The sequence below is a fragment of the Cibotium barometz genome, chromosome 43 (genome assembly GCF_041138505.1).
Source record: "Cibotium barometz isolate CiBa-2024 chromosome 43, ASM4113850v1, whole genome shotgun sequence".
NCBI classification, from domain to species: Eukaryota; Viridiplantae; Streptophyta; class Polypodiopsida; order Cyatheales; family Cibotiaceae; genus Cibotium; species Cibotium barometz.
This window is the reverse complement of record NC_141088.1, coordinates 42,591,999-42,618,127: the sequence shown is the minus strand read 5'-3', so window position 1 is coordinate 42,618,127 and position 26,129 is coordinate 42,591,999. Positions and strand designations below refer to the sequence as shown.

Genomic DNA, 26,129 nt, shown 5'->3' with positions numbered 1-26,129 from the left:
GCTTTGTGAGGCAAGCTTTTACCTTTCACCATGCATCTTGCTATCTCCATCAATGACCTATTTTTCCTCTCTGCAACAGCATCTTGTTGTGGTGTATATGGCAATTGACACTAATGTTTTATGCCCTTCTCTGCCAAGAATGCTTTGAAAGCATCAGACATGTATCCCCCCCCTCGAACAGTTTGCACTCTGCAATGTGTCTCAAAACATGTGTAGCACCCATGATGGCCTCCATCCAAGCTTTGTGGGGCATCTATTCAAAACATGTGTAGCACCCATGATGGCCTCCATCCAAGCTTTGTGAGGCAAGCTTTTACCTTTCACCATGCATCTTGCTATCTCCATCAATGACCTATTTTTCCTCTCTGCAACAGCATCTTGTTGTGGTGTATATGGCAATTGACACTAATGTTTTATGCCCTTCTCTGCCAAGAATGCTTTGAAAGCATCAGACATGTATTCCCCCCCTCGAACAGTTTGCACTCTGCAATGTGTCTCATTTCCAGCTCTTGCCACAAAGTGTTGAAAACACATAAACACATCAGATTTGGCCTTGAGTGGATATACCCAAGCGAATCTCGAATAATCATCAATGGAGGTTACAAAATATAGATGTTGCCCAAGAGAGGGTGTCCTCATAGGGCCACACACATCCCTGTGTATGAGCTGTAATTTTTTGATAGCCCTTACAAAGCATTTTTCGGGAAGGCATTTTTATGCATCTTGTCCAAAACACATCCTTCACATACGAACGGTAACGGCAATGGAAACAGATAATGTATCCGCAACAAAAATGGCTTGGAACTAAACTGAAACGGAAACGTCATGTCTTAAACATTATATAGTAGATGTAAATAGAAAACATGAAAAAACTTGAAAGAAATAGAGGAGAAACTTGGGATATATCATAATTTAAAAGAGACAAGAAGAAAAATTGGAAAAAATCGAAACTATGTAAGGAAAAAGTGTGGGAAATATCCTCAAGTGAGATTAGAAACAAGAAACAAAAAACAGCACCTCCCGAGGAGTTTCCACAATTTTGGCTATGAAACGGCTGTTTCTTGTTACTATGATAGGGACTAATATATTCGGCAATTTAGAAATTTTTATGTATTGGACATTAATCGGGTCTGTTTTGGCCCACTTTGGGGCCACTTGATTGCTGTCCAACTAGGCACCTTGCTGGCCGCCATGTGGCAATCATGTTTGGCTGGCCATGCGCCCTTCTGGCAACCATGTTTGGCCATCTTTATGCCAATTGTAAGCCTCTTATACAAGTCACATGTTTGGCCACCTTTATGCCAATAGTACATCTCATATGCAGGTCGGTTTGTTGTAGCTGACCAACCACTATTGGCCCCTCGAACCAAATTGCCTTGCTGCACAAGCTGCCCGCTTGCATCACTGCTTACCTCAATACTGATGTATACACACCGGCATCAAAGCTTACCTCGGTGCTAATGTATACACGCTTGCATCATTAGTTACCTCAACACTGATGTATACATGCCTGCATCATTGTTTGCCTCGTGCGCACCTCCCCATCTTAACCCCCCTTGGAGCTGCTCTTAAAACATATTCAGTCTAGAGATCTCAAATCATGGAGATTAATTCAATCCCTGATGTACTCATTGACAAAGAGCTATAATTGATGCTAGCACAAAAAATTCAAGGTTGACACCACACTATATGGATCCCAAGCATGTCATTGATGCCCATGTGCAGAAAAAAATTTATTTTAAGTCTATAAGTACCTTTTTTCCCCAGGCAACAATTTCAATTGCATTCGGAAATAGACCAGCTGTTCTAGCTTTGCGAATACTTGTCACGTCTTTGAGAACAATCACTTTCTACAATAGAGTAAGGCAAAGTTTAATTTTTCTTCAAATGAATTGAAAAAAGAGTTAAAAACTTACGGAATGCTTGAATGAGCACAAAACAAGATGAATGCATTTTTGCACAAATTCATCCAGACATATCTCTTGAATCACACAACCAAACTTGGTGTATGTAAAAGGATGGAACCTTGATACTAGATCTAAGGTGGGCCTTAATGTTCTTTCATGACTCAACAAATGCAACTAGAACTGATTATATGTTTCCTAGGCAGCATATCGGGGTGATGAAATCCTCAAAACTGACCTTTTTTTTGGATGTGCGTGTGCAATCAACTGAGAAGAGAATAATTAGTCACAACCACTTTAAAAATGACCCAAAGTTCTCAACCTGATTCTTAGATTTGGCATTACTATCAAGACTTAAGTTTATAGTTCCTCTTGACTGTTATTAAAGTAACATTGTAGACTGTCAATAACTCAACAATACACCTGAAAGGTCTTTTATTTAAAAAGCAAAACAGACTGTTATTATGGAAAAAACTCGGCACATGTCAATAAGCTCAACGGTTGTGAAAGGGCTGATGCCATCTATCAAAGTTGAAGCATCCACTTAGAAAAGTGTTTGAGATAATTTGGCACTTACTTTCTTTTCGTAGCCAAAAATATTCGAGTAGAAGCACACATAATGCTCAAATAAATACATGTGACCCTGCATATACAGACCGTTCAATAAAATATTGATTTCATCATGCATACCTTTAATCAACTTTGAGACCCAAAAATTTCCAAAAAAAAATGTGGTTAGGTTCTTTAATATTATACCCCACCTGAAGAAGAATTTTTTTCTGAAGCGCACAATTAAAATCTTGAATAAGCACCTGTGACAATGCCCAGGTAAAGAAATATTAATCTGTGCCTTATTTGATTAGAAATGTCAATTTGTGCCTTTTTCATTAGAAATAGGAATTTGAGCCTTTATTGATTAGAATTAGCTATTTTCTCTGGAAATATTGCAGTGTGCAAACAAGTAGACAAGCAATATGATCCTTAGCAAGTTATTAGCAAGTTAAAAGCATCAAATTTTGGTTATTGGAAAATTAACCACACTATAGCTGTAGCAAGGAGATAGAGCTGTAGAGAATCAAGATAGAAGATGGAGAGTCAACACCAAATTGGGTCCCAACTACCCACTTAAGGACCCCCTCCCGCAAGCAAGAGTATTTACTTTTATTACTTTAGATAACTTCTTTACAATGCAGACTTTACCAACAACTTACTGATGACAGTTGGCTGTGGAATGCCAAACTAAGGACGAGGTAGACCAAACATCGGCTGAACCATCATACGGTCTATAGACAACTAAGAAGCCACTTCAAGAAGAGCCGATATGCACACCCAGATCTGTAGAAGGGATGCGGGGCTGATGGCTGAATGCTGAAGATAACCTCTGACTGCCTTGGACCGTAGCACGCTGAGTTGCTCTGCTGTAGAGATTCATGCACAATTCAGAAGACTCAAGCACACATGATAGCTGATGTGTTTCACTGCTGAATTATGCAAGAATGAGATGATTTATGAATGGGACTGAAGGGCTGCTTAAATATGCAAACCCACTACTAGTCGGCTATCTCATATGCTGTCGGCCTGTTTGATATATCCCCACAACAAGCTGAAAATGCTGTTTTTATGCATGGGCTTTCACACACGAGGCTGCGGGCCTCTACTGCTGGCCGACCGGCCTCTCCATGATGGCCATGCTAACCAACTAGGGCTCTCCCTTGCTTGGCATGCTGGCCAACTAGGCCTGATGCCTATGGGCTGGCCCTTGGGTAGCCCATATGCAAGGCTTCCTAAGGCTAGCCAAAGGCTAACCTAAGCCTTCGCTTCTACATGCTTGCTACATATATCTACTCTAGGATGACCTAAATGCTATGTTCTCCAAGTGGGTTAAGTTGCACACAAGGCTTCAACCATGAGATGTCGAAGACATCATGCATATTCCAACTATCTGGTAACTTCAACTTCATGGAGCCATCACTGATGTTACATGCACTGAGGGTTTTTTTTCCCCGCAAACAACATCCTTCTATTAGTTAACAAAAAACTGTCTCAAAAGGCTAGATACAAACTCATCTCCATGTACGGAGCGAGGATCAGAGAACAAGAAAGGAGGGTAAGGATGCACTTCTCCTCCAGCTGGTTGCTCTATGAGAAGAAGGATATCTCATACAAGGAGTGGGGGAGGGAATAACCACACAGGTGGTCTGCAGTGCCAAGTGGGCTCATCACCACTATCTGTGAGAAAAGGACCAAGTCGCCCGAGAGCCTAAGGAAGGCTTCCCGACGCTTCCGCATACGGTCAGAACCATCCTAAAGCTTCCCCCACTGGCTGCAAAGGGTATGAATGATGTAGAGATAGATGCTCCTAATGGACTCCGCAGGAGGCGGAGTGTGGGTGCCTTCGATGGCTTCGCTGCATCAAGCTCTCCAGATGTGCCATGCGGCAATGCTGCTACAAATCACTCGCTCGAACCAGGAGTCTAGTGACCACTACATGGGGCTAGGACTAGCACTGTCGAGATGCGAATGTTAGAGACCTAAAGGACTAGCCCCCCACCTTCCTCCTCATAAACCATGACAACCTTGGCCTCAGTGGCTGAGAGTGTGGTGTGTGGTACAATCCAAATTCCTAGGAGTATTAAACCTCACATTAAAGACACTAAGTACAGATAGCTTTACCAGATACAACCACACTCACCCACACTCAACTTAAGGAGTATAAAAGATGTGGAAAACTTGACAACACAATGGGTTCGGAACCCACACCCCCCCCCCCCCCCCCCCCAAATAAATAAAACTTTACTACAGGGAGTATTTTCAGATACATATAGAGGGTGCTCTCGCACCGGATTTCCAAGTATAAAAGATGAAAACAAAATAAAACAAGTCCTCTGCCCAAGCCCCAAGCAAGGAATGTTTCCAGCTTTACACTGGGCTAGTGTGGATCTCACAGGAGAGGTCCAGTCTCACATACTCAATTATGTGGATCTCACAAACCCTCCTAGTCTCACACTACGCTGGTTGCATCTAGAGAGTCTTGGTCACTTGGTCTTCAATCCCAAATGGAAACATTTGATACAACATCACTTTCAGTGCACATACCTCCCATTAGTTATTCCTTCAAGGTACACGTAGATGTGGTATCAAGAGCAGAGTGTGATGTACAATTTTGTCCTGCTGTACCACCCTGTTTGCAGCTCTGTACTGGAGAGAGCTACACTCCATACGCAGCTTTTATGCAGTTCTGCACAGCACTCTGTTTTGTGGAAAATAAAGAACCTTATAGCCAGCTGCTCCCAACCATCTATATGGTAGTCCTAGAAGGAACAAAGAGTGAACATGAAACCGGCCTTCAGTAAAAACCAAAGTGTGGTAGACTAACTGTCGCACTAACACGGCTGTAAATCAGCAAAGAAAGCAAACAAAGAGGAAGCTAGAGTGCTCCTACAAATAGTACACGGACACCGATTGGCCCCAAACCTTGGCACCCCTTCCGGTATTTCTTCAATTGCATTCAAAAAGAGTTCAGCAGAATACAACAGCCACACATGGCTGAAACATATGCATGTCCAAACTGCCAGTCCTCTGGTCCTCTCAGCACAGAGGTTTCACACAGCCCTGTGCTCAAAACACCACACTGTTCTGCACCTCTAATATGCCAAGAAGGCACATCCACGAGGCCCTGAAAATGCAGCCAATTGGCCCATGCGCACAGCCAAAAACAAAGCCATAAAACAGCCCACAAACTCTTCCAAAAACATTCCAGAGTTGCTCCTATTTCTGCCCTCTTGGGCTGCAAATCCCTCCTCTCACAAGGGACCAAGTGAAGATTCCCCGAACAGCCCACAAACTGGAAGAAAGAAGAGCTTCGAGCCCTTCAGCTTGCTTGCCCATGAAGGGACGCTCGAATACATGAATTCAAAGTCTCCATAGCCATCAACATCATCCTCCACCTGTTTAGCGATGAGAGAGAGAGAGAGAGAGAGAAAGAAAGAAAGATTTTATTAACGTCTTCCAAAAGACCGAACTCGGCCTATGAGACAAATCGGAGTACCTGTATGGGGTATCCTCTGTCATCCCAACAAAATGAAAAAGTACTGAACAAAAAAAGCTGAATCTGGGTGTGCAGGCGATGGAGCTCTACTACTAGGAGAATGCAAAGCTATATGCATGGAGTATACAATCATGATATGCAACCTAGCTAGCTCCATCCTGTACCATACTGGGGGTATAAAATGGTATACATCAGTGAAGGGGGTGTCCACAGCTCCCTGAAGAACATGCCTGGGTGTGCTCTGAAGCGAGCCAGTCGCTCCGCACCCTCTCTGTGAAACTGAGCTCTGATCTCTGTCATCTCTCTCTGGTATAGGCGTGGTGTCCGAAAGCCAGGTGTCCTCTGTCTCCTGTGGGCTCTAAGTGTCTCTGCTCTCTGGAGAGTAATTCCCTGCCGTGTAGGGGCTGGGAGGGGGATGGATCTCTGAAAAAATGTAGTAATCTGTGTCTGTCGCCCCCCCTCTGGAGCTGTCTGAGCCTGTAATAATGTCTCTCTGTGGCGCTGTATGTCTAGAATGTATCTCCCCAGTATGCGCTGGTCTGCTGCCTCAAAGATCTGGCGTAGGGAATGTGGCTCTCTGAATAAAATGGGATCTCTCTCTCTCATGGCTGTATATGCTCTGCATCTGCATACATAATGCTCCTCACTCTCCACCTCCTCTCTGCACAATCTGCATACCCTCTCCTCTCGGGGGATCCGTGCTGCTCTGCCAGTCTCAATCTCCAATCGGTGTGATGAAACTCTGAGCTGACCAATAGCCACTCGGGAGCCGTGTGGTAAAAAGTCCTCCATGTATCTAGGCCTCTATAAATCCATCATCAGTGATACTCATGAAGTGATCTCTATAGTATAGCATCTTCGGTGGAAGAGGCTGTGTAGGCGATATCCATGTCTCTCGTGTATAGAGCTGCCATAGATCCTATCTCAATGCTCTGTTCCTCTCACTATGAGAGAGACAGATATGTGGTGCATCCCTGTCATACTGGAATGGTGGTAGATGATCCATGTCTAGGCCATGCTGTGAGAACCAATGTGTGACCTGTGCATACCATGATCCTCTCTCTCCTGCCTCAGCCAACTGTCTAGATGCCTCAAAAGCTCTGTATGACAATCTGTCCTGTGGCATCTCTCTGAACCTGTCTAGCAGGCATATAGTCTGGAATATGGCCTCTACCATCATAGGAGGCGCAGCAAACTCTGCTCGGATAATGTCATGAGGTACTGACGGTTTGCTGCGTATCATGCGTGCCATCATGAGGGCCTGTGGTCTCTCTATCTGTGTCCACCAATGGGTAGCAAGGCCTGGCGCCCATACTGCTCCTCCATACATCAATGCCGGTGTGACTAATGTGTCAAATAGCCACCCCTTCGTCCGGGGCTCCTGAAAATGCGCCTGGTGGCACTGTCTCTCTAGCATAGCCAATGCTGCATATCCCCGTGTCAATCTAGCTCTGGCTGCTGAACCCATGGTGAAGCGTGTAGCTGCTGCAGAGAAGCTAACCCCTAGGTACACGTATGATGTCACCACCTCCACTTGGCATCTTGCGAGGGTGAATGTCAGCTGACTCCTGCCCTGTCTCGATGTATGAAAGACCATAACCTTGGTTTTCCCAAGGTTCACAGTAAGACCCCTCTGTGTGCAGAAATCATCGAGTGCATGTAGATGCTGCTGTAGACCACCTGGAGACTCAGACACTAATACAATATTATCAGCATAGAGCATAATATGTACTGAGGTACCTGCTAAATCAACTCCATCTCCGCCTCCCCGGGTAATGAAGTCAGCCACCTCATCAATGTATAACCCAAATAGCGTGGGGGAAAGTGGGCAACCTTGCTTCACACCAATGGTGCTAGCAATAGTCTCGGACATACCTCCTGGACATCTGACTCACCCAAAAACCTGCTCATATAATGCATAGATGCCCCATGTCATATCTGCTGGTATGCCAAGAGACTGCAGGCGCTGAAAGAGCCTCTCTCGTGGTACTGTGTCAAATGCCTTGCGGAAATCCACAAAGCAGCAAAGAGCTTTCTCTTCCTCACTCTGGCCTGATCAATCATACATCTCAAAGTGAATACATGGTCAGTGGTAGAGAAAGCTCTCCTGAAGCCTGCCTGCCCTGATGAGCGTAAACCTGCTCGCTCAGCATATAAGCTAAGCTCTTGCTCCAGCACTGCACCATAGAGTTTGGCCAGCACGTGGCCAACCATAACCATCCTGTAGTTGCTCGGATCGAGCATATCCCCTGTTTTGTGAATCGGCACAATGGTGTGCATCGTCCACTCCGCAGGCAAACCCTCTGCTAGTGCCCTGTTAAACAGGTGTGCAAGAAAAGGAGCTAAAGAATCTACTGCATATATGAGATGCTCACCCTGCAGGCCCATATGGTCGGCGGCCCGTCCATGCTGTAGGCGGCGGATAGCTTCCTGTACCATCGAGTGGGTAAAGAAGCTAGCTGTGGTAGGTCGAGGCTCCTGTGGCTGAGGTATAGGTGGCTGCTGTGGGGCATGGTATAGACCTTCTGCATAGGTGTGCCATGTCTGTGGGTCTGCAATAGGTGTCGGGGTCCGGGGCTCTCTGAAGTGCCGCCATGAGACAGGGCTATCTCTACTCATGAAGAAATGAAAGATGTCTAGCTCCTGTATCTCTGCGAAGGCCCGCCTTTTGCGGCGAGTAAGTCTCCTCATCTCTCTCCTCGACTCCTGCTCTGTGATGGCTCCCAAGGGGCTCTGTATGCGGAGCCGAGGGTATAGGGCTCTGCACTCGTCATCATACCATCTGTTCTGGGGCATAGTCCCAGGTCTCGCAGGCTCTCCTGAGTGTACACGATGTGGGAAGCTCTGTAATGCAGCCGTGTGTAGGAGTGATGCCAGCTGGGCTGTAATGGTATCCATAGATGCCAGGGGATCCATGAGTAGGAGCCCATCCTCTACTCTGCCAGTGTATATGTCTGCCATGTCATGTGTGAAGTAGATGGTAGTGTGTGGCGTCGGTATGTGGGAGGCTGGTGATACTGGTGATCCGGCTAGTGAAAATGCCAAGTATGTATGATCTGCCCCAATAGGACGAGGTGGAACGGAGAATGAGGTGACAAGCTGTGATGCCTCCAAAGACCCCATAATGTAGTCTACCACCGTGCCTCCGGTCCGTGTATGACCCCCATGTGGGAAGCATGTCAGCCCTCCTGATCCCGGCCACTGTAGCATCCCGTTATAAATAACGAGACGATGCCTGGCTCCCAACTCTAGTAAGTGGTCCCCATAATGTCCTCTGTCTGGTCCAGTGTCCTCTGATGCCCGACTAGCCCCTATCTCCTCTGGATCCACAGGGTGGAGGATCTCCATGTCATCATAGTCATACACCTCACACTGTCTGCTCTGTGTGTGGGCATTGAAGTCGCCCGTAAGAAATACTTCCCCTAGTGTAGAATAATGCATAATCTCCTCTGACAGACAAGTGTATGGCGAGGCTCCTGTCTCCTCCTCCTGTGGCATGTCCTCTGTAATGACATAGGAGGATCCTGATGGAGAAAAGTAACATAGAGCTATGTATATAACCCTGTCCTGTTAGAGCTGTAAGCTGATCCACATGTATCTGGCCTCTGGATCCTGTGCTACCACTCTCAGTCTCCCCTGTAGCTCCCGTCTGAATAGGACTGCTACTCCCCCCGACCCTCTCGAGGTACCCTGGCGTGTGGTCCTCCTGTATGCTGACTCCCACTGGAATCCCTCTACTCGAGGTAGCCCTCTCTCTGGGCTCTGATGTGTCTCTGTCAGAAGTATGATGTCTCTCCCAACCATAACATGCTCCAGTCGTCCAGGCTGCACCCATAGTGAACCATTACAGTTCCATACTGCCATGTGTATCTCTGTCAGTGGCCTGGTCTGTGTCCCATAGGCCCCAAACCGCTAATCCATAGAGAGAAGAAGGCCTATAGCCTGTGTGCGTCTGACACCGCCCACCAGCCCTGCGAAAAGAGAGAGAGAAAGAAAGATATATTGAGCGTCTACTAAAGACCCAATGGGCCTATGAGACCAACGTGGTACAATAATGTCCATGGCATATCTCATCATGGAATGGAAAATAAAACAGAATGAAAACATAAATATAGTTATCTCACTGGGGTGATAGTAAACTGTCCATGGAAACTCGCCATGGAATACCAAGAACATAAAAACATGGGAGCAACATCAGCTCCGAGTAGATGGTATACCACTCTCCAAAATGTCAAGCATGGGTTTGACGAGTATGGCCGAGAGGTCTCCCTCAGCTATGTCACGTGGAAAGGTAGCTCGATGGCGGTGGAGCATGTCCTGGATCTAGAGCTGATGAGGTGATCGTGGCCGACGGAGGGGTCGAGGGCATCGGGCACGCTGGAGTGCAAAGGCTCGGTCCGAGGTAACTCCTCTCGGGCGAGGTAGGTCCAAGGCAGCTCATGGAGGGTCCACAAGATCCACTATGTCGGTGTCCTCCACCTCCTAGGTTCGGAAGAAATTGGTGATGGTTGGCTGCCGAGGGAGGGGACGGGGTGGCTGGGGCCTGTGTCTCAAGAAGGTGTCCCTGTGTCTGCGGAGCTCAAGCAGGAAGAGGCCCACGCAACGCTGGTCTTGGAAGTCAATGATCCTGGACAGTGGACCGAATCCCTCACGAAATAGACAGTGCAACCTCCCACGGATCTCATAGTATACTGGGCAGCGGCATATGTAATGCTCCTCCGTCTCAACCTCTGTGTGGCATAGTCGGCAGATCCTCTCCTCTCTGAGTGTCCGTACGAGCTTCCCGGCTCTGAAGAGTCTGGGGGTGTGATCCATGTGCAATGTGTGTAGAGGCTAAGAAGATCTGACCAGATAACCCGGTTGGTATCCTCGAGAGACAACCGGAAGAAAGGGGAGTCCAAACTGTACTGAAGGAGGGTTAGGCGGTCCATGCCGAGCCCATATATTGAGAACCAAGTGGAAACTAGTAGAGTTCCCCTCAAGTGCTAGCTGTCTAGAGGACTCCAGGGCAAGCCTCGGGTACCTGTGGGGATCCATGTGACTGATGCAATGAAGGTACGTGGCTGTCTGGAACAGTGCCTCCACTACCATCGGGACTGTCGCAAACTCTGCCTGGATAATCTGGTGTGGGACTACTAATGGTTTGCTGCGGATCATACGGGAGAACATCATGACCTGGGGCCTCTCAACTCACTGCCAATCGTCTTGGGCTCCTGGAAATGTGCCTGGAATCATTGCCGCTCAAGTAAGCTCAAGGCTGCATATCCCCATCTCACTCTAGCATGTGCTGCGGGAAGCATGGTAAAGCGTGGGCCTCTGAAAGTGACACCACGGTAGACATAGGATGAGACAATCTCCACATGATCCCCTCTATATGTGAAGCTCAATCTAGATGTGACAGGGGAGAGGTATTGAAGACCATTACCTTGGTTTTACCAAGGTTAAAAGAGAGGTCCCGCTGAGTGCAAAAGTCATGTAAGGCATCCAACTGTCTCTGAAGCCCTTCGGCTAAGTGAGAGAGAGAGAGAGAGAGAGAGAGAGAGAGAGAGAAAATAGTAGCCGGCTGTCTCCACTTGTGCGCCTCTGCACTTTCCTGCAGTCTGCCTCCTTCCAAGAGAGAGAAGGCGTGAGAAAAACCCTGTTCAGTCCTGTGCCTCCTGTAGCCGCCTGCAATCCTACACCTCCTTCCGAGAGAGAGAGAGAGATGAAATGAAATGAAATGTTATATTAACGTCTTCAAAAGGCCAAAGTGACCTATATGAGACCAAAGTTACAACCATATGACATCTGATACACTATCTGGAAAAGAAAAGAAAGGACTCAAGGTAAGTATCTAGCCCTACAAAGTCCTACAATACATCAGTAGTAGGGAGCATCCGGAAGCAGCAACTAGGGAGAGTGGGAAGCTAATGCTACTAGTCAAAATAGATAGATAGAGAGAGAGAGAGAGAGAGAGAGAGAGAGAGAGAGAGAGAGATGAAATGAAATGAAATGATATATTAACGTATCCAAGAGGCCATAATGGCCTATGTTATAAGAACAGAACTGTAAGACTACGAGATGATACTGAGTAGAAAATACTGGAAAATACTGAAAAATGTATATCAGGTAGATCCATGTATGTTGATCAGTTGAACTGTTGCCCTCTCCTTAGATCGAGTATCTCCGCCAAGGGGCTGTCTAGAATGGAGAGGTCGTAGAAGCAAGGTACGCGCCTCCGATGCCGAGCAATAATGGCTCTGATTTGGCGATGGTGAGGATGCCGTGGTCGCGATCCTGGTGGGCGTGGCCGACGAGCACGACATAAGATAACTGCATTAGTGGTGACTCCCTGGGAGCGTGGTCGGTGCCCTGATGGCCCAATGGAGGAGGTATCAGGAGAGGTGTGGGCTGGGTTGCTGGTGCTGGTGCCGAAGAAATCTGACAGGGTCCTCTATCTAGGTACATCATGGCTCGGCCTCCTATCTGCCAACAGGGTCTCTCTGTGTCTCCTGAGCTCAAGTAGAAACAATCCCAAGCATCTCTGATCCTCAAACTCCATGACCCTGCGTAACGGCCCAAAACTCTCTCGGAAGAGGCAGTGATATCTCCCCTGGATCTCACAATAGACTGTACATCGGCAAATGTAGTGTTCCTCTGTCTCTACCTCCTGGTAGCATAGCTGACAAATGTGGTCATCCAATATCTGATGCACATATCGCCCTGTCTCAATCCGCAGCTGGTGTGATGAGGTCCGGATCTATCCAATGGCACAACGTATCCCATGTGATAGGTGTACATCCATGTACGCCAGGCGGGTGATAAAATCATCCGGTGAGAGGTGTAGAAAATGGCTCTTGTAATGAGCCTTTTTCGTGCCCAAGGGCTCAAGGGGGCTAGTCCATGTCCTCTTTGTGTCCACTCTGATGATATCCATCCTAATCACGCGGTTTTGCTCTGAGCGAGTGAGATCCAAAAACGGACAATCCAGACTGTACTGAGAAAGGGTGGTAGTGCCTCTATCCGCAAACCATGTAGGTCAAACCATGATCTCATCTGAGCGTACCAACAATGAGTATCTCCATCCTCTGCCAACTGTATGGATGAGGTCAATGCCAATCGGGGTAACTACCTGGAATAGGGCCTTGGTTACTACTGGTGGGGCACCCAGCTCAGCCCGAACAATCTCATGTGGTACTGATGATTTGCTCCAAATCATGCAGGCAATCATCATAATCAGTGGTATCTCCATTTGCCTCCATCCCTCATGTGTCCCTCTCTGAGATCTGTGATGTATACTTGGCTCCCAAATTGGAGCTCCGTACAGGAGGGTCGGTGTGACAAGCGTATCAAATAGCCACAATTTGGTGCGTGGCTCCTGAAACTGTATGTGTGCACACTGCCTCTCAAGTGCCCCCAAGGCTGCATGCCCTCGAGCTAATCTAGCTGTTTCTGCCTCCTTCAGGGAGAAACGCGGTCCTGTGAAAGTAACTCCCAAGTAGACATGACCTGACGTACTCTACCGGCTCCCCTCGGAAAGTGAACTGAGGCTCTGATCTCGTCACCCATGCCTGTGTGGTTAAACAACATAACCTTGGTTTTCCCAAGGTTCACTGTCAGATCTCTATCTGAAACTCGCGGCGGGTGCCCGGGGGACTAGGGCCTTTGACACACTTGTTGATACCATCAATGCATATTAAAACATTTAAACATGGCCACAGCCTTAACACATATCCATCATCACTTTGCATAAAACATAAAGCTGGACAAAACATCCACAAATGCTGCAAATGGAGCTTGCACGAGTGACACTACATAGAGGCCGGAATGGGCCGACCCCCCCCTTGGAGTATTTTATTACCCAAGGAGAATAATATCATGTACAAGCTTTAAGGGCCTTACTCTCCCCACGGGAGATGCCGGATTATCCATATACAAATGCCATAACACAGCCCAACACGAGGCAACCAAGCCGGAACATAGGCTGTAGAAATGTCGAGCCAACAATATAATCCATATACCTCCGTGTGGGTACTGATTCTTCCCCAAAAACCACGGGTCTTCATGCAATAGAGAGGGTACAGCAAGTACAACTCTCCATTCAGCCGGTACAGCAGGTACAATGGCTGGTACAGCCGGTACAGTGGCTGGTACAGCAGGTACAGTGGTTGGTACAGCAGTACAGAAGCTGGTACAGCCGGTACGGTGGCTGGTACAGCAAGTACAGCAAGTACAGAAGCTGGTACAGCAAGTACAGTGGTTGGTACAGCCGGTATGGTGGCTGGTACAGCAAGTACAGCAAGTACAAATGCTGGTACAACACATACAATGGCTAGAAATCGTAATAAATGATTGAATACCCTTGCCTTCAGTATTTCTTCGCGATGGAAGCCTCCAAAACAGTCCCATACAGCAGGTATTCTTCATGGGCAGCCTTCAAGTGAGAGAGAAAGAGAGTAGCCATCATTAGGGAAGCCTTCAACGGTGGTAGAGGCTAGTGTGCAGCAAGAGAGCCTCTATTAATGAAGAGAGAGGGCTCCAATTTATAGATTTGGGCCTCCCATGAGCTAAAATGGCAAGAGAAGGCTACGATGACAAGTGGAGAGCCACACAATAGCTGAAGTGACAAGTGCGAGGCCACTTGTCTCACTTTGATCCTTTTTCTAACAAGTGTCAGGCCACTTGTCTCACTTTGGTCCACTTTCTTGCCACATGTCCCAATCTAAGAGATGGGTCCTTCCATAATCTTTACCTCTAAAAATATCCCAATTGGTAGACATTCTGTCATAGTCACTTTGCCAACTCTTGGTATCTGCTCAATTCCAGATGTAATGACGCGAACAGAATTTCCATCGGAGTCGGGCCAAAATAGTAACTCTCCTAAATTTTAGGAGTGTGGTCCTTTGTATTCTAGGATAATCCCCCATTCCCAAAGCTTGTACTTTCCAAATATTTAAACATCCTGGAGTCCACCAAACCCCTTTCAGACTGGGAAATGTCCGGGCTGGTGACACTATCCGCACAAAAAGCCTATAATGCATCCAAGTGTCTCTGTAATCCCTCCGAAGAGTCTGAGATTAGAACAATATCATCAGCATATAACAAGATGGGTATCAACACCCTTGCCAGGCATGCCCCTGGGCCTCCCAATCTGTCTACATAATCAGAGACCGCATCAATGTACATTCCAAAGAGGGTGGGCGATAGCGGGCATCCCTACTTCACCCCTATCGTGCTGGTCACCCTATCAGATAGTCCGCCTGGAGCTCGGACTTTGCGTGTCACAGACTCATACAAAGCATATATCCCCCACTGCATATCCTCAGGTACCTCAATGTCATGCAATCTGTGCATAAGCCTGGCATGTGGTACGGTATCGAAGGCTTTGCGGAAGTCCAAAAAGCAGCAGTATATCCTTCTCTTCTGTGCCCTACCCTCTTCAAAAAGTGCCCGAAGTGTCAGTATGTGATCCAAGGTAGTAAATCCTCTCCTGAAGCCAGCCTGTCCATGTGCTCGATGACCATGCCTCTCTGCCCATCGGCTCAGCTCCGACTCCAATATAGAGCCATATAATTTGGCCAAGTAATGACCAATCATAATCATCCTATAGTTGCCTGGTACCATGGGGTCCCCACTCTCTTAGAGTGGTACAATGATATGCTCTATCCAGCTTGTCGGGAAACCCTCACAAATGGCACGATTAAACACATGTACGATGAGCGGAGCCAAAGTGTCTCGTGCATATGAGAAGTTCTCCAACTTGCCCATCATGATCCTGTGCCTTTCCATTTCTGTAACCTATCTATCACATTTAGCACTATCCGCATAGTAAAAAAGGTGCTGCTAGCCGGTCTAGCTCCCAGTGGAGGGGGGGTGGGGGGTTGTCTTGGTGCATCATATAGCTTTCTAGCATAAGTATGCCATGCCTCAATCGGAGTACCAGGCTGTCTCTCCTAAAACATCTTCCATGCCCTCTTGCTGTCCTTCCCCAAGAAGAGTTGGTAGATCTCCTCCTCTAGCTTAGCCAGATAGGCTCGTTTCTTCCTCCGCACAAGGCGCCGAAAGATCATCCTGGCCTGTCTATGCATGTGAGACCCAATGGCAATCTCACACTGTAGCTGTGCTCGTGTCTCACGACACTCATCATCATACCAACTGTTATGTGGGGCAGTGCTGCGGGGGTGGGTGGAAGGGATCATAGTGCAGGGAAACGCATATGAGGCGGATGCATGTAGTACACCTGCCAATCCTCTCGTGATCTCGTCCAGAGGGCTATGCGGGTCTAAAGCGAACAAGCCATCAGATATTGCATCTCGATAAACCCCAACTGTCTCACGTGTAAACTGATATCTCGGGTACCTAGGTAGATGACTGGTTGGCCCATCTCTCGGGGATCTACCTACTAGTGTGAAACTCAAGTATGCATGATCGGCTGCTATGCCAATGGGCCTACTAGAAATCGTGAAACCCCGCACATCAGGTATCAATGAAGGAGATCCCATCAAGTAGTCCACCGTGCTCGCTCCCCCTTTAGAGTTCCAGTGTGTGAGAGCATCTGATCCTTGCCATCTCGATAAGCCATTGTATATGACCAACCCATGTGCACTCCCGAGTGTGAGAAAATGCCTCCCATAATCTGTAATAATCTCCCCCTCATTCTGTGTTGATCTCTGCAACCCTACATCCTCTACCGTGATCTCCCGGTACATAGCCTCTTGAGTATCATACAGCTCTGTCTGCTCTGTGCCTGTACGTGCATTAAAGTCTCCCAATAGTAATATGTCTCCTATGCTGGCTGTCTCCATTTGGTCCATCTCCATTTCTGGAGCCACTTCTATGGGACTGTCACTCCATAGAGCGGCCAAATTTGTGCCATGTTCATATGGGGCCAGGCCAGTGTCCCATGTGAAAGGGCCAGTTTTATGGTGTCACATGGACGGGAGCCAAATCAGCGCCACCCGTGTGCGACCAGTGCTGCGTAACATGGACGAGAACCAGTTTCGTGTCACCTGTGTGATTTGCTTCGTGTTGTATGGACGGGAGCTTGTTGGTGCCACCCATGTATGGCCAGGATGGTGTCTTACCTATGGGACTGTCACTCCATAGGAAGACCAAGACATTTATTTATATTTGTCGCGCCAATTTTGTGCCCGACGGGAACCTCTTGTACAAGTTTCATGAAAGGGAGATATCGTCCACTATTTGTGCACATGCATTTATGCCTGCATGCATAAATTTGTTTTTGCATGACTTGTTTCGTGTGTCTGCCTGTTATGTCGTGCCAGTACACTAGACGGGGACGCCCCCAGTGTACCGTGGAATGCTGTTTGCTGACTTGGTGGTGTGGCGTGTGAACAGGTGGTAAGTATTGTCATTTTGCCCCTTTTAAAATGTAAAATCCATAAGCCATGGTTAACTTTAATGTTTATAAGCTAATGTGTTCACACACATTTAAAAGAAGGGCTGGACATTTCCTTTTGATGGTGCCCATAGTATTAAATTGGATCTAAGGTTTTATAACCTTTGATAAGGCTTTTGCATGAAACATTTTTGGGAAATTTCCACGTGTGGTGGGTTGGTGGCTTCTTTCTCTCCATCGCGTGCAGCCTCTTCTATCCATCGCCTGGCTGCTGTACTCACCTGCTGCACACGCCAGTACCTGCTGTACCCGCTTGCTGTACCCGCTTGTAACAGCTGCTGTACCCGCCTGCTGCCCACATATGTACCGCTTGCTGGCTGCCCTTGTGTACCTGCTGTACCTGCTGGCTACCCATGTGTACCTGTTGGCTGCCCACGTGTACCTGCTGGCTGGTTGTACCTGCACACGTGTGAAGTACCTAATGTGCTGGATTGTACCTGCTAAATTGTACCGGTTGTATCTAGATTGTACTCACCGTACCAACTGCTCTCATATTTTTTTTCTCATTTGTATAAATCTGAAATTTGCTAATTTAAATTCAGAAAATGCTTTAAGTTGTGTAGTGCAGGAGCATGGCATGTATATGTTGACCATGTTCAGGAAATTCTTCCTGGTGTGGCTAGTATGTTTCCTTGTATGGAGTTGTTAACCGCCCTCTCAGAGCTTCTGAGAGCCAGTGAAGGTTACACTCACCATGGAATTTGGGAGCAAAGCTCATTGGGGAGAACCAGGCCACGTTCCCTCCGCGGTGTACCCTTGGCCTGCGTTAGTACGGGCGTGCCTGTTGGTGCACGGTCCCGAAAGACCAGTGAAAGGCAGGTGTCCACCCAGTGAAGGTGGGAATGAGCCTGTGATTTGGAGCTACTCCGACCAACACCTCGTCATCGACCTGAACCAGTTTTTGTTGGTTGTTTTCACTCCCTTGTGGAGAAATCTGGCCTGTCAGGCCCGTGACACTTGTACAAATATAAATACTCCAAGAAGTACAAAAAGTATTGAGGGGGGTGTCACGTGCATCCCGCACTTGGATGCCACGTAGACGTTTCTGTACAGAAGGTGCAAGACCTGGGATGGTGAACTGGTCCCATGTGAGCCCAGTCCGGGACGAGTCAGCCAGGGATCCATCTCAGTCGTCCGAGGTCAGGTGTGCATTGTCCTGCACATGAGTCCAAGGTCAGGTGTGCACTGTCCTGCACATGAAACAGTGCCAGTCCGCACTGTGAGTCTCCCTCTAGAATGATGTCAGTGATTGGTATGGTACCGAAAGCCAGATCACTGAGTAGTTAGTGTTTAGAACAAGGGGCCAGCCCATAGAGCTACCCCGGATCTTAGTGTGGGCATGGGAATGGTGTGGAACCACCCCCATGAGGGCCAGGAAGGCCCACGCTGAACCCACCAGCCATGGAGGGGCTGTAGGACAGCCCTAGGGCAAGAATAAGGCAGATTCCAAGAGTTTACAGCCTTTACATGGCTGTAGGGCAAGTATGGGGCAGCCCATACAGGCTGCCCAGCCCTTGGAATGTGGGCAAAGGTTGTGCCCAGCACTCTGGAAGCAGGCGCTTCACCTCCCAGCCAGTTAGGAATAATGCGCAGCATTTTATGGATTTAATTCAGCATTTATTGCTGTATTTTCAGCAGTCGTGGGACATTTAAGGCTGGCCGCCTGGGTCTATGCTGGCCGACTGCTCATGAGTAGTAGTATAAATAGCCCAGCCCACAATCCCATTCAATCATCTCATTATTCACCAAGAGCTCAAGCAAATCAAGGGCTAGAGAAGCCAAGGGAGTTGCTAAGCAAAGGGGTGGAGAACTGAAGGTCAAGGGCAGGGATTTCCCAACCAAGAAAGGTCAAGAATTCTGTATTTTCTTTTCAGATGCACATCATTCTAATAAAGCAAATACACCATCCGTGGTGGGGGCCCTACAGAGGGTAATTGGGACCCAATACTGTGTCCTCTCCATCTCTCCCTCTCTCTCTCTATTTTCTGCACATCTCCTTTCAGTTTGTGCGTTAATTTCCGTCGCGAAAAGAGTGCTGAATTCTGAGTATCGAAGTTACCGATTCTTCTCCGAAGCTTCCGCATATTACAGTGGTATCAGAGCCTACTTCAAGTACAAAGATTCAGCAAAGAAACCAGAATTTTCTCGCTCGTGTGGTTGGTTTTTAGACGCCGATGGACTACCCCTTTCGGAGTGACTCCTGTCCCTCGAAGGACGGTTGGTTTTTAGCCTCCGGAAGCCTCCGGGCGTCTCCCACACAGATAGTGGATGGTCAGATTGCATTCCGGAAAGGAAGTGCATTTTCCTGCTATGGCGAGCTTCGATGACGAGAGAGACCAAGAACCATGGGACCAGAGTGCACCAGGCAGCCCAACTAGGGCACCAGGCTTGAGTGTCACAGACATGTTCTTGCAGATGATGCGAGCAATCGCACAACAGACAGCCAAGTTGATGAGTAGAAGGCGCAGATCTTGACTCTGGAGGAGCGTACCCGCTCTCCAGCGTCGCGTTTTCCATCTCCTCCTCCCTCTCCCTCCGTATCCCAGATTCCAGATCCTCGACACAGGGACCCTCTCGCGGGGTCACAGCCGCAGCCAAGCTCTTTGCTTGAGTTGCAGATGCGTGCATTGGAGATTCGACAACGAGAAGACGAAGCCATGCGACGCGTGGAACACGAGCGTTACCTCAGAGCTTTGGACACCAGATTGACACCGACGGCGCCCTCGAATCATTTTCCCGAGAAAATGAACTTTAGTAAGTATAATGGTAAACTCAATCCCACAACTCTTTATTCATGGTTACATCAATTTGAAGCTTACTTTGCCGCAATTAGGAAAACAGATACTGACAGAGTGATCTTAGCCAGTTGGTACTTGGAAGGTGAGGCCATTCCTTGGTGGACTCAGTGGGCTCATGCCCACACCAGAGCAGGTATGGCAGCTTATGTGTGGGACGAGTTTGTCCGCGACCTTAAGCAGCGGTTTCTACCGTCCCACTACCTTGAGCAACTCGAAGACGAGTTCAGGGGAGCGTGTCAGAACGCGCAACCAGTCCTTCAGTTTGCCAATAGAATTTCGACTTTATGTCTGCAATTAGGCTTATCTGATACGGACAAGAAAGGGCAGTTTTTGTATGGCCTGGACACGCAAATCCAATGGGAGGTGCGTATGTTTAGGCCAGCCACTTTTGAAGACGCACTCTCGCTTGCGCAGAGTGCAGAAATGAAACACAATGGTGGCAAGCCCAAGACTTCCCAACCGGCTTCTCCCAGGGCTACCGCCTCGGGGGGCAAAAGCCAGAACCAGACGGGGTCTTCCCCAGGTCAGAGCCCGGGAGCCTCTGGCTCCAGGAACTCGAACAGTGCATCTAAGCTTACTCCAGACCAGAAAGCGGAGGCAGGCAAGATAGGTGGCAAGTTGAGTACTGAGGAGCTTTCTCAGTACAAGGAGGAGGGTAGATATTTCTTGTCATACAAAAGGACATACTTCTCGGGATTGTTCGAAGAAGCCTCCAAAGCCCGCCGCGCCGCCGCCTCCACAGCTTTCGTGGTGAGCTCAGCTCCCACACAGACCCCAGCGGCTACCCCTAGTTCTTCAAACCCCGGTGCTTCAGTTGGAGCAATTATTAGCTGGGAGCTCGAAGATAAGCAAAAGGGCGCCCATGACCAGCAGTATGAGCGCAACGAATTGCTCAAGTCCTTTGGCTACATAGCTGGCCAGAGAGTCGTTGTCTTGTTTGAAAGCGGCAGCACGGAGGATGTGGTCACGGAACAAGCCGCTAGGCGTACCCGTTTCGAGCTGAATTCGGTGGACAAACAGGTTGAGGGTTTTAGCACAGGCATGACAACGAGCGTCAAGTATGAAGCTCTAGGTGCTAAGTTAGTGATTCAGGGCATAGAGTTTGTGCGCGACTTTATGGGTGCCCCTCTTGTAGGAGCAGACATAATTTTGGGTATTCAGTGGTTTCACAAGTTTCTTCCTGATGTCAAGTGGGACAAGCACACGTTCCAGATCAATCGGAATGTGTCAAACGCCCCGGTGACCATTAAGTGTGAGCCAGGAATTCCGAACTTTCGGCTCATAAGCCACTTGCAAGCTAAACGAGCAGTCCGGAAAGGCGCACACTGTGCGATGATTTACATCCAGACAGCCCAGACGGTGGCCAGTGCTTCCGAGAAGTGCTCGGTTCTCCATGAAAAGTTCCAGAAGATTTTTCTTCGAGACAGCCTCCCTCCCCAGCTCCCCCCGTCCTGACCAGAGGACCACAAGATTGACCTCCTCCCAGGCGCGGAACCCCCGAGCAAGTTTCCGTATCGCCTTTCCAAGGCAATGGAATCGGAGTTGGACCGCCAACTCCAAATTGTTGCAATCTCGCTTCATCCGCCCCAACATGTCGCCATTTACAGCAATGATCTTATTTGTCAAGAAGAAAGATGGGTCTTCCCGTTTGTGTGTCGATTATTGTGCACTCAACAAGCTAACTATGAAGAGCAGATTCCCGATGCCTCGAATTGACTATATTCTCGAGAGGTTGAATGGAGCAAAAGTGTTCTTGAAACTTGATTTAAAGAGTGGGTACCACCAGGTGCGGATTGTGGAGGGGGACATCCCCAAGACAACCTTCCGTACAGAACGGGCCCACTATGAATTTGTGGTCATGCCATTTGGCTTGACGAACGCCCCAGCTACATTTAACCGCATGATGATGCGTGTTTTCCGGGATTTGATTGGAAAGTGTGTGTTCATATTTCTGGACGACATACTCATATTTTCAGCTACGGTTGAGCAGCATGACGACGATGTGGAGAAAGTCCTTATGTTGCTCGAAAGCAACGAGCTCTACGTCAATGAAAAGAAGTCGGAATTTTATCTGTTCCAGGTGCATTACTTGGGATATATAATTAGTGCTGAAGGCATTCGACTTGATCCGGCTAAAGTGGCCGAGATTGTCAACTGGGAAGTACCTCAGACAGCCTATGACATCAGATCATTTGTGGGTATATGCTAGGCATATTCCACCCACATCGACAAGTTTTCTAACCTCTCAGCAGATCTCACCGATCTGCTAAAGAGAGTGAAAACAAGAAGGCAAAAGATTCGAATGACTCCACGAGCGTTGGAGGCATTCCAGAACCTCAAGGTGGCTTTATCAGAAGCACCTTGTTTAGCACTTGCCTGTAGCTTACATGTCTCGTAAGTTACTACCTGCCGAGAAGAACTACTCAGTCTATGATCGTGAACTCCTAGCAGTTATACAGGCCTTGAAACATTGGAAACATTTTCTGTATGGCCGTGACTTCGAGGTTCGCACTGATTATCACGCATTACGCTGGATTCAGACGGTGCCAAGTGCATAGTGGAGTGATCGACAACACCGCTGGAGTCAAATATTCCAGCAATTCGGTGGTATGATTGAGAAAGGCCAATCCAGTGGCCGATGCTTTGAGCAGGAAGAGACAAGTGTCTACGATTCAGACCACACTAGACTTAATCTTGTTGGTACAGGACTAGAGGACATGAAGCACACGTACGCGGATTCCGAGGAATTCGGTACACAGTGGGAACAGGCATTGGATGCCACAGGACCATGCCACTTTCTGATACGCGATGGTTGGCTTTTCTACAAAGGCCGACTATGTGTCATGAAGTCGTTCAGGGCAGCTCTTCTCCATGATGCCCATGACGCCATTACAGGTGGTCATAGGGGCATGAATTCGGCTCTGGAGAAATTAGAACGGCAATACTATTGGCCAAAGATGAGGCGTGATGTGTTTACATATGTACAACGCTGTGACATTTGTCAAAAGGTGAAAGCGCCTCGTGGAAAGAAGATAGGGTTGTTACAACCCTTGCCAATTCCTAAGGGTCCTTTCCAGGACATTTCGATGGACTTTGTCACAAATCTACCTCCCAGTCCGAGTAAGTGTAATATGCAGTACTTAACTTTTGTTGATAGGTTTAGCAAATTTGTTATGCTTATTCCTTGCAGGGCCAATGTGACCGCCGAGGATGTTGCCCAGTTGTTCATTCGGCATTGGTACCGATTGGCGGGATTCCTAGGACCATAGTGTCAGATCGAGATGCCAAGTTTACCAGTCATTTTTGGAGGGCATTGTTTGATAATTTTGGTACCAAGTTGAATTTTTCCAGTGCATTCCACCCACACACGGATGGCCAGACAGAGATATACAACCAGTTGGCCTTTGATGTGCTGAAGTGCTATGTCCACAATCAGCAAGGTAAGCGGGAATCGTATTTGCCTTTAGTTCAAGCTGTTTTGAATGATTCTTTTTCTTCAGCTATTGGCAGGACTCCATATGAGACAGCGTTTGGAAGACCTTTCCAGACATTGTTGACCAGGACTTCGTCTTCAGTACCAGAGGCGAACAGAGTGACGGAGTCTTACCAGGAGATCTTAGAGTCAGTAAAAGACAAATTGGCTAAAGCGCAAGAGGCCTACACTCGACAGGCCAATAAAGACCGAAGGGATATGAAGTTTTCGGAAGGGGATTGGGTTTATCTTCGGATTATGAAGCAAAGATTGAAACAGGTGGACAAGCGATGCCCAAAGTTGTCTTTCAGGAGCTTCGGACCTTTTCCCATCAAGAAAAAGATTAATAAGGTGTCTATGCAGTTAAAGCTACCTCCGAGTTGGACTATGCACGATGTATTTCATGTCAGTTGGTTTAAGCCATATGTAGGTCCACCCCCTTCAGAGGTCAAGGACGAAACGGAACCAGACATTGTTGATGAAGCAGAAGTTATGGTTCCAGAACAGATCCTTCTGCACCGTTTCAAGCATGGCTCAGGCCAAAGACTACGACATGTCCTCACAAAGTTTCAGGCCCAAGGAACCCATGAAGCAGTATGGCTCGACAAAGAGTTTTTCGAAGACTATCCGGCATTATTGACGGATTATTTGGAGGCTATGCAGCTTCCGTCAAGTTAAGCAGAAGGGGATGTCCCGTGCATCCCGCACTTGGATGCCACCTAGACATTTCCGTACAGAAGGTACAGGACCTAGGATGGTGAACTGGTCCCATGTGAGCCCACTCCAGGACGAGTCAGCCAGGGATCCATCTCAGTCGTCCGAGGTCAGGTGTGCATTGTCCTGCACATGAGTCCAAGGTCAGGTGTGCACTGTCCTGCACATGAAACAGTGCCAATCCGCGCTGTGAGTCTCCCTCTAGAATGATGTCAGTGATTCTATGTATCTGGTATGGTACCGGATGCCAGATCACTGAGTAGTTAGTGTTTAGAACAAGGGGCCAGCCCATAGGGCTACCCCGGATCTTCGTGTGGGCATGGGAATGGTGTGGAACCACCCCCATGAGGACCAGGAAGGCCCACGCTGAACCCACCAACCATGGAGGGGCTGTAGGACGGCCCTAGGGCAAGAATAAGGCAGATTCCAAGAGTTTACAGCCTTTACATGCAGGCTGTCCAGCCCTTGGAATGTGGGCAAAGGCTGTGCCCAGCACTTTGGAAGCAGGCGCTTCACCTTCCAGCTAGTTAGGAATAATGCGCAGCATTTTATGGATTTAATTCAGCATTTATTGCTGTATTTTCAGCAGTCGTGGGACATTTAAGGCTAGCTACCTGGGTTTATGCTGGCCGACTGCTCATGAGTAGTAGTATAAATAGCCTAGCCCACAATCCCATTCAATCATCTCATTATTCACCAAGAGCTCAAGCAAATCAAGGGCTAGACAAGCCAAGGGAGTTGCTAAGCAAAGGGGTGGAGAACTGAAGGTCAAGGGCAGGGATTTCCCAGCCAAGAAAGGTCAAGAATTCTGTATTTTCTTTTCAGATTCACATCATTCTAATAAAGCAAATACACCATCCGTGGTGGGGGCCCTACAGAGGGTAATTGAGACCCAATACTGTGTCCTCTCCATCTCTCCCTCTCTCTCTCTATTTTCTGCACATCTCCTTTCAGTTTGTGCGTTAATTTCCGTCATGAAAAGAGTGCTGAATTCTGAGTATCGAAGTTACCGATTCTTCTTCGAAGCTTCCGCATATTTATTTTTATTTTTTTTTTGGGGGGGGGGGGCTTTTCCGGCCCCAGTGCTGGTGTTATTTGTATGTTCCGTATTTCTAGTATTTGTGTTGCTAATGTTGTTTCCATTGTTTAATAACAGTTAAATTAAGTGTTCTAAATATGTGTATATTGTCTTCCAATCTGTAGGCCTCCTGTAGGGAGCGGTCACATTGGTATCAGAGCCCGGTTGTCTCTTTTTCTCAAGAGGAGACACGGAGTTTTGAGATCGGAAGCAAGCACGAACACTTAATTCAATGGACAACAAGGGCAACCCATTGGAAGTGCCAAATTCGAGGGGCCAATCAAGTGCTTCACGGGATTCCGATGCATTGCATGGAAAGCATAAGCCTCTTGAGAGAGTCTATGATAGTGCATACATGGGACAGCCATCACGTGGTAAAGAACCCATGCACGAGGAAGAGCCCAATGCATTGAGGGCTGAGTTGGAGCACATGAAGAGGCACTTGTAGGCAAAAGAGCAAGAGCTGAAATTCTTGCATGAGGACCCCGATGTACAAAGTGTCATAGAAGCCAAGAAAGCTGATGCTATGGTGGACGTGACTTTTGAGTCTATGGCTCGAGAAGTGGGTAAGAAGCCAAGGGAGCTGGCACTCTCTTATCTTATCCACAAGGGTGACCTTAAAGAGGGAGAGGATGGACAGCTTATGTTCAAGAATCCACCCCGTTTGCAGCATGGAGACCCAGCCTCTCAAAGGTTGAGATCATACTTGCATAAAGA

The 26,129-nt window shown here is 47.9% G+C and overlaps 1 protein-coding gene across 6 annotated transcripts in view; it reads right to left on the bottom strand.

Moving 5' to 3' along the window:
• The window catches only part of LOC147613930 (protein VASCULAR ASSOCIATED DEATH 1, chloroplastic-like), a 120,948-nt gene that overhangs the window by 43,519 nt on the left and 51,300 nt on the right, over nt 1–26,129 (bottom strand). For all 6 annotated transcript variants that reach the window (XR_015263283.1, XR_015263284.1, XM_086781931.1 and 3 more), the window contains exons 3-5: nt 2,666–2,716; nt 2,482–2,547; nt 1,755–1,850 (exon numbers count right to left, since the gene is read on the bottom strand). Coding sequence is in view for 4 of the 6 variants with exons in the window: in XM_086781931.1 (XP_086638057.1) it covers nt 1,755–1,850; nt 2,482–2,547; nt 2,666–2,716 (213 nt within the window). In the remaining 2 variants the exon portion in view is untranslated. The remainder of the gene's footprint in view (nt 1–1,754; nt 1,851–2,481; nt 2,548–2,665; nt 2,717–26,129) is intronic.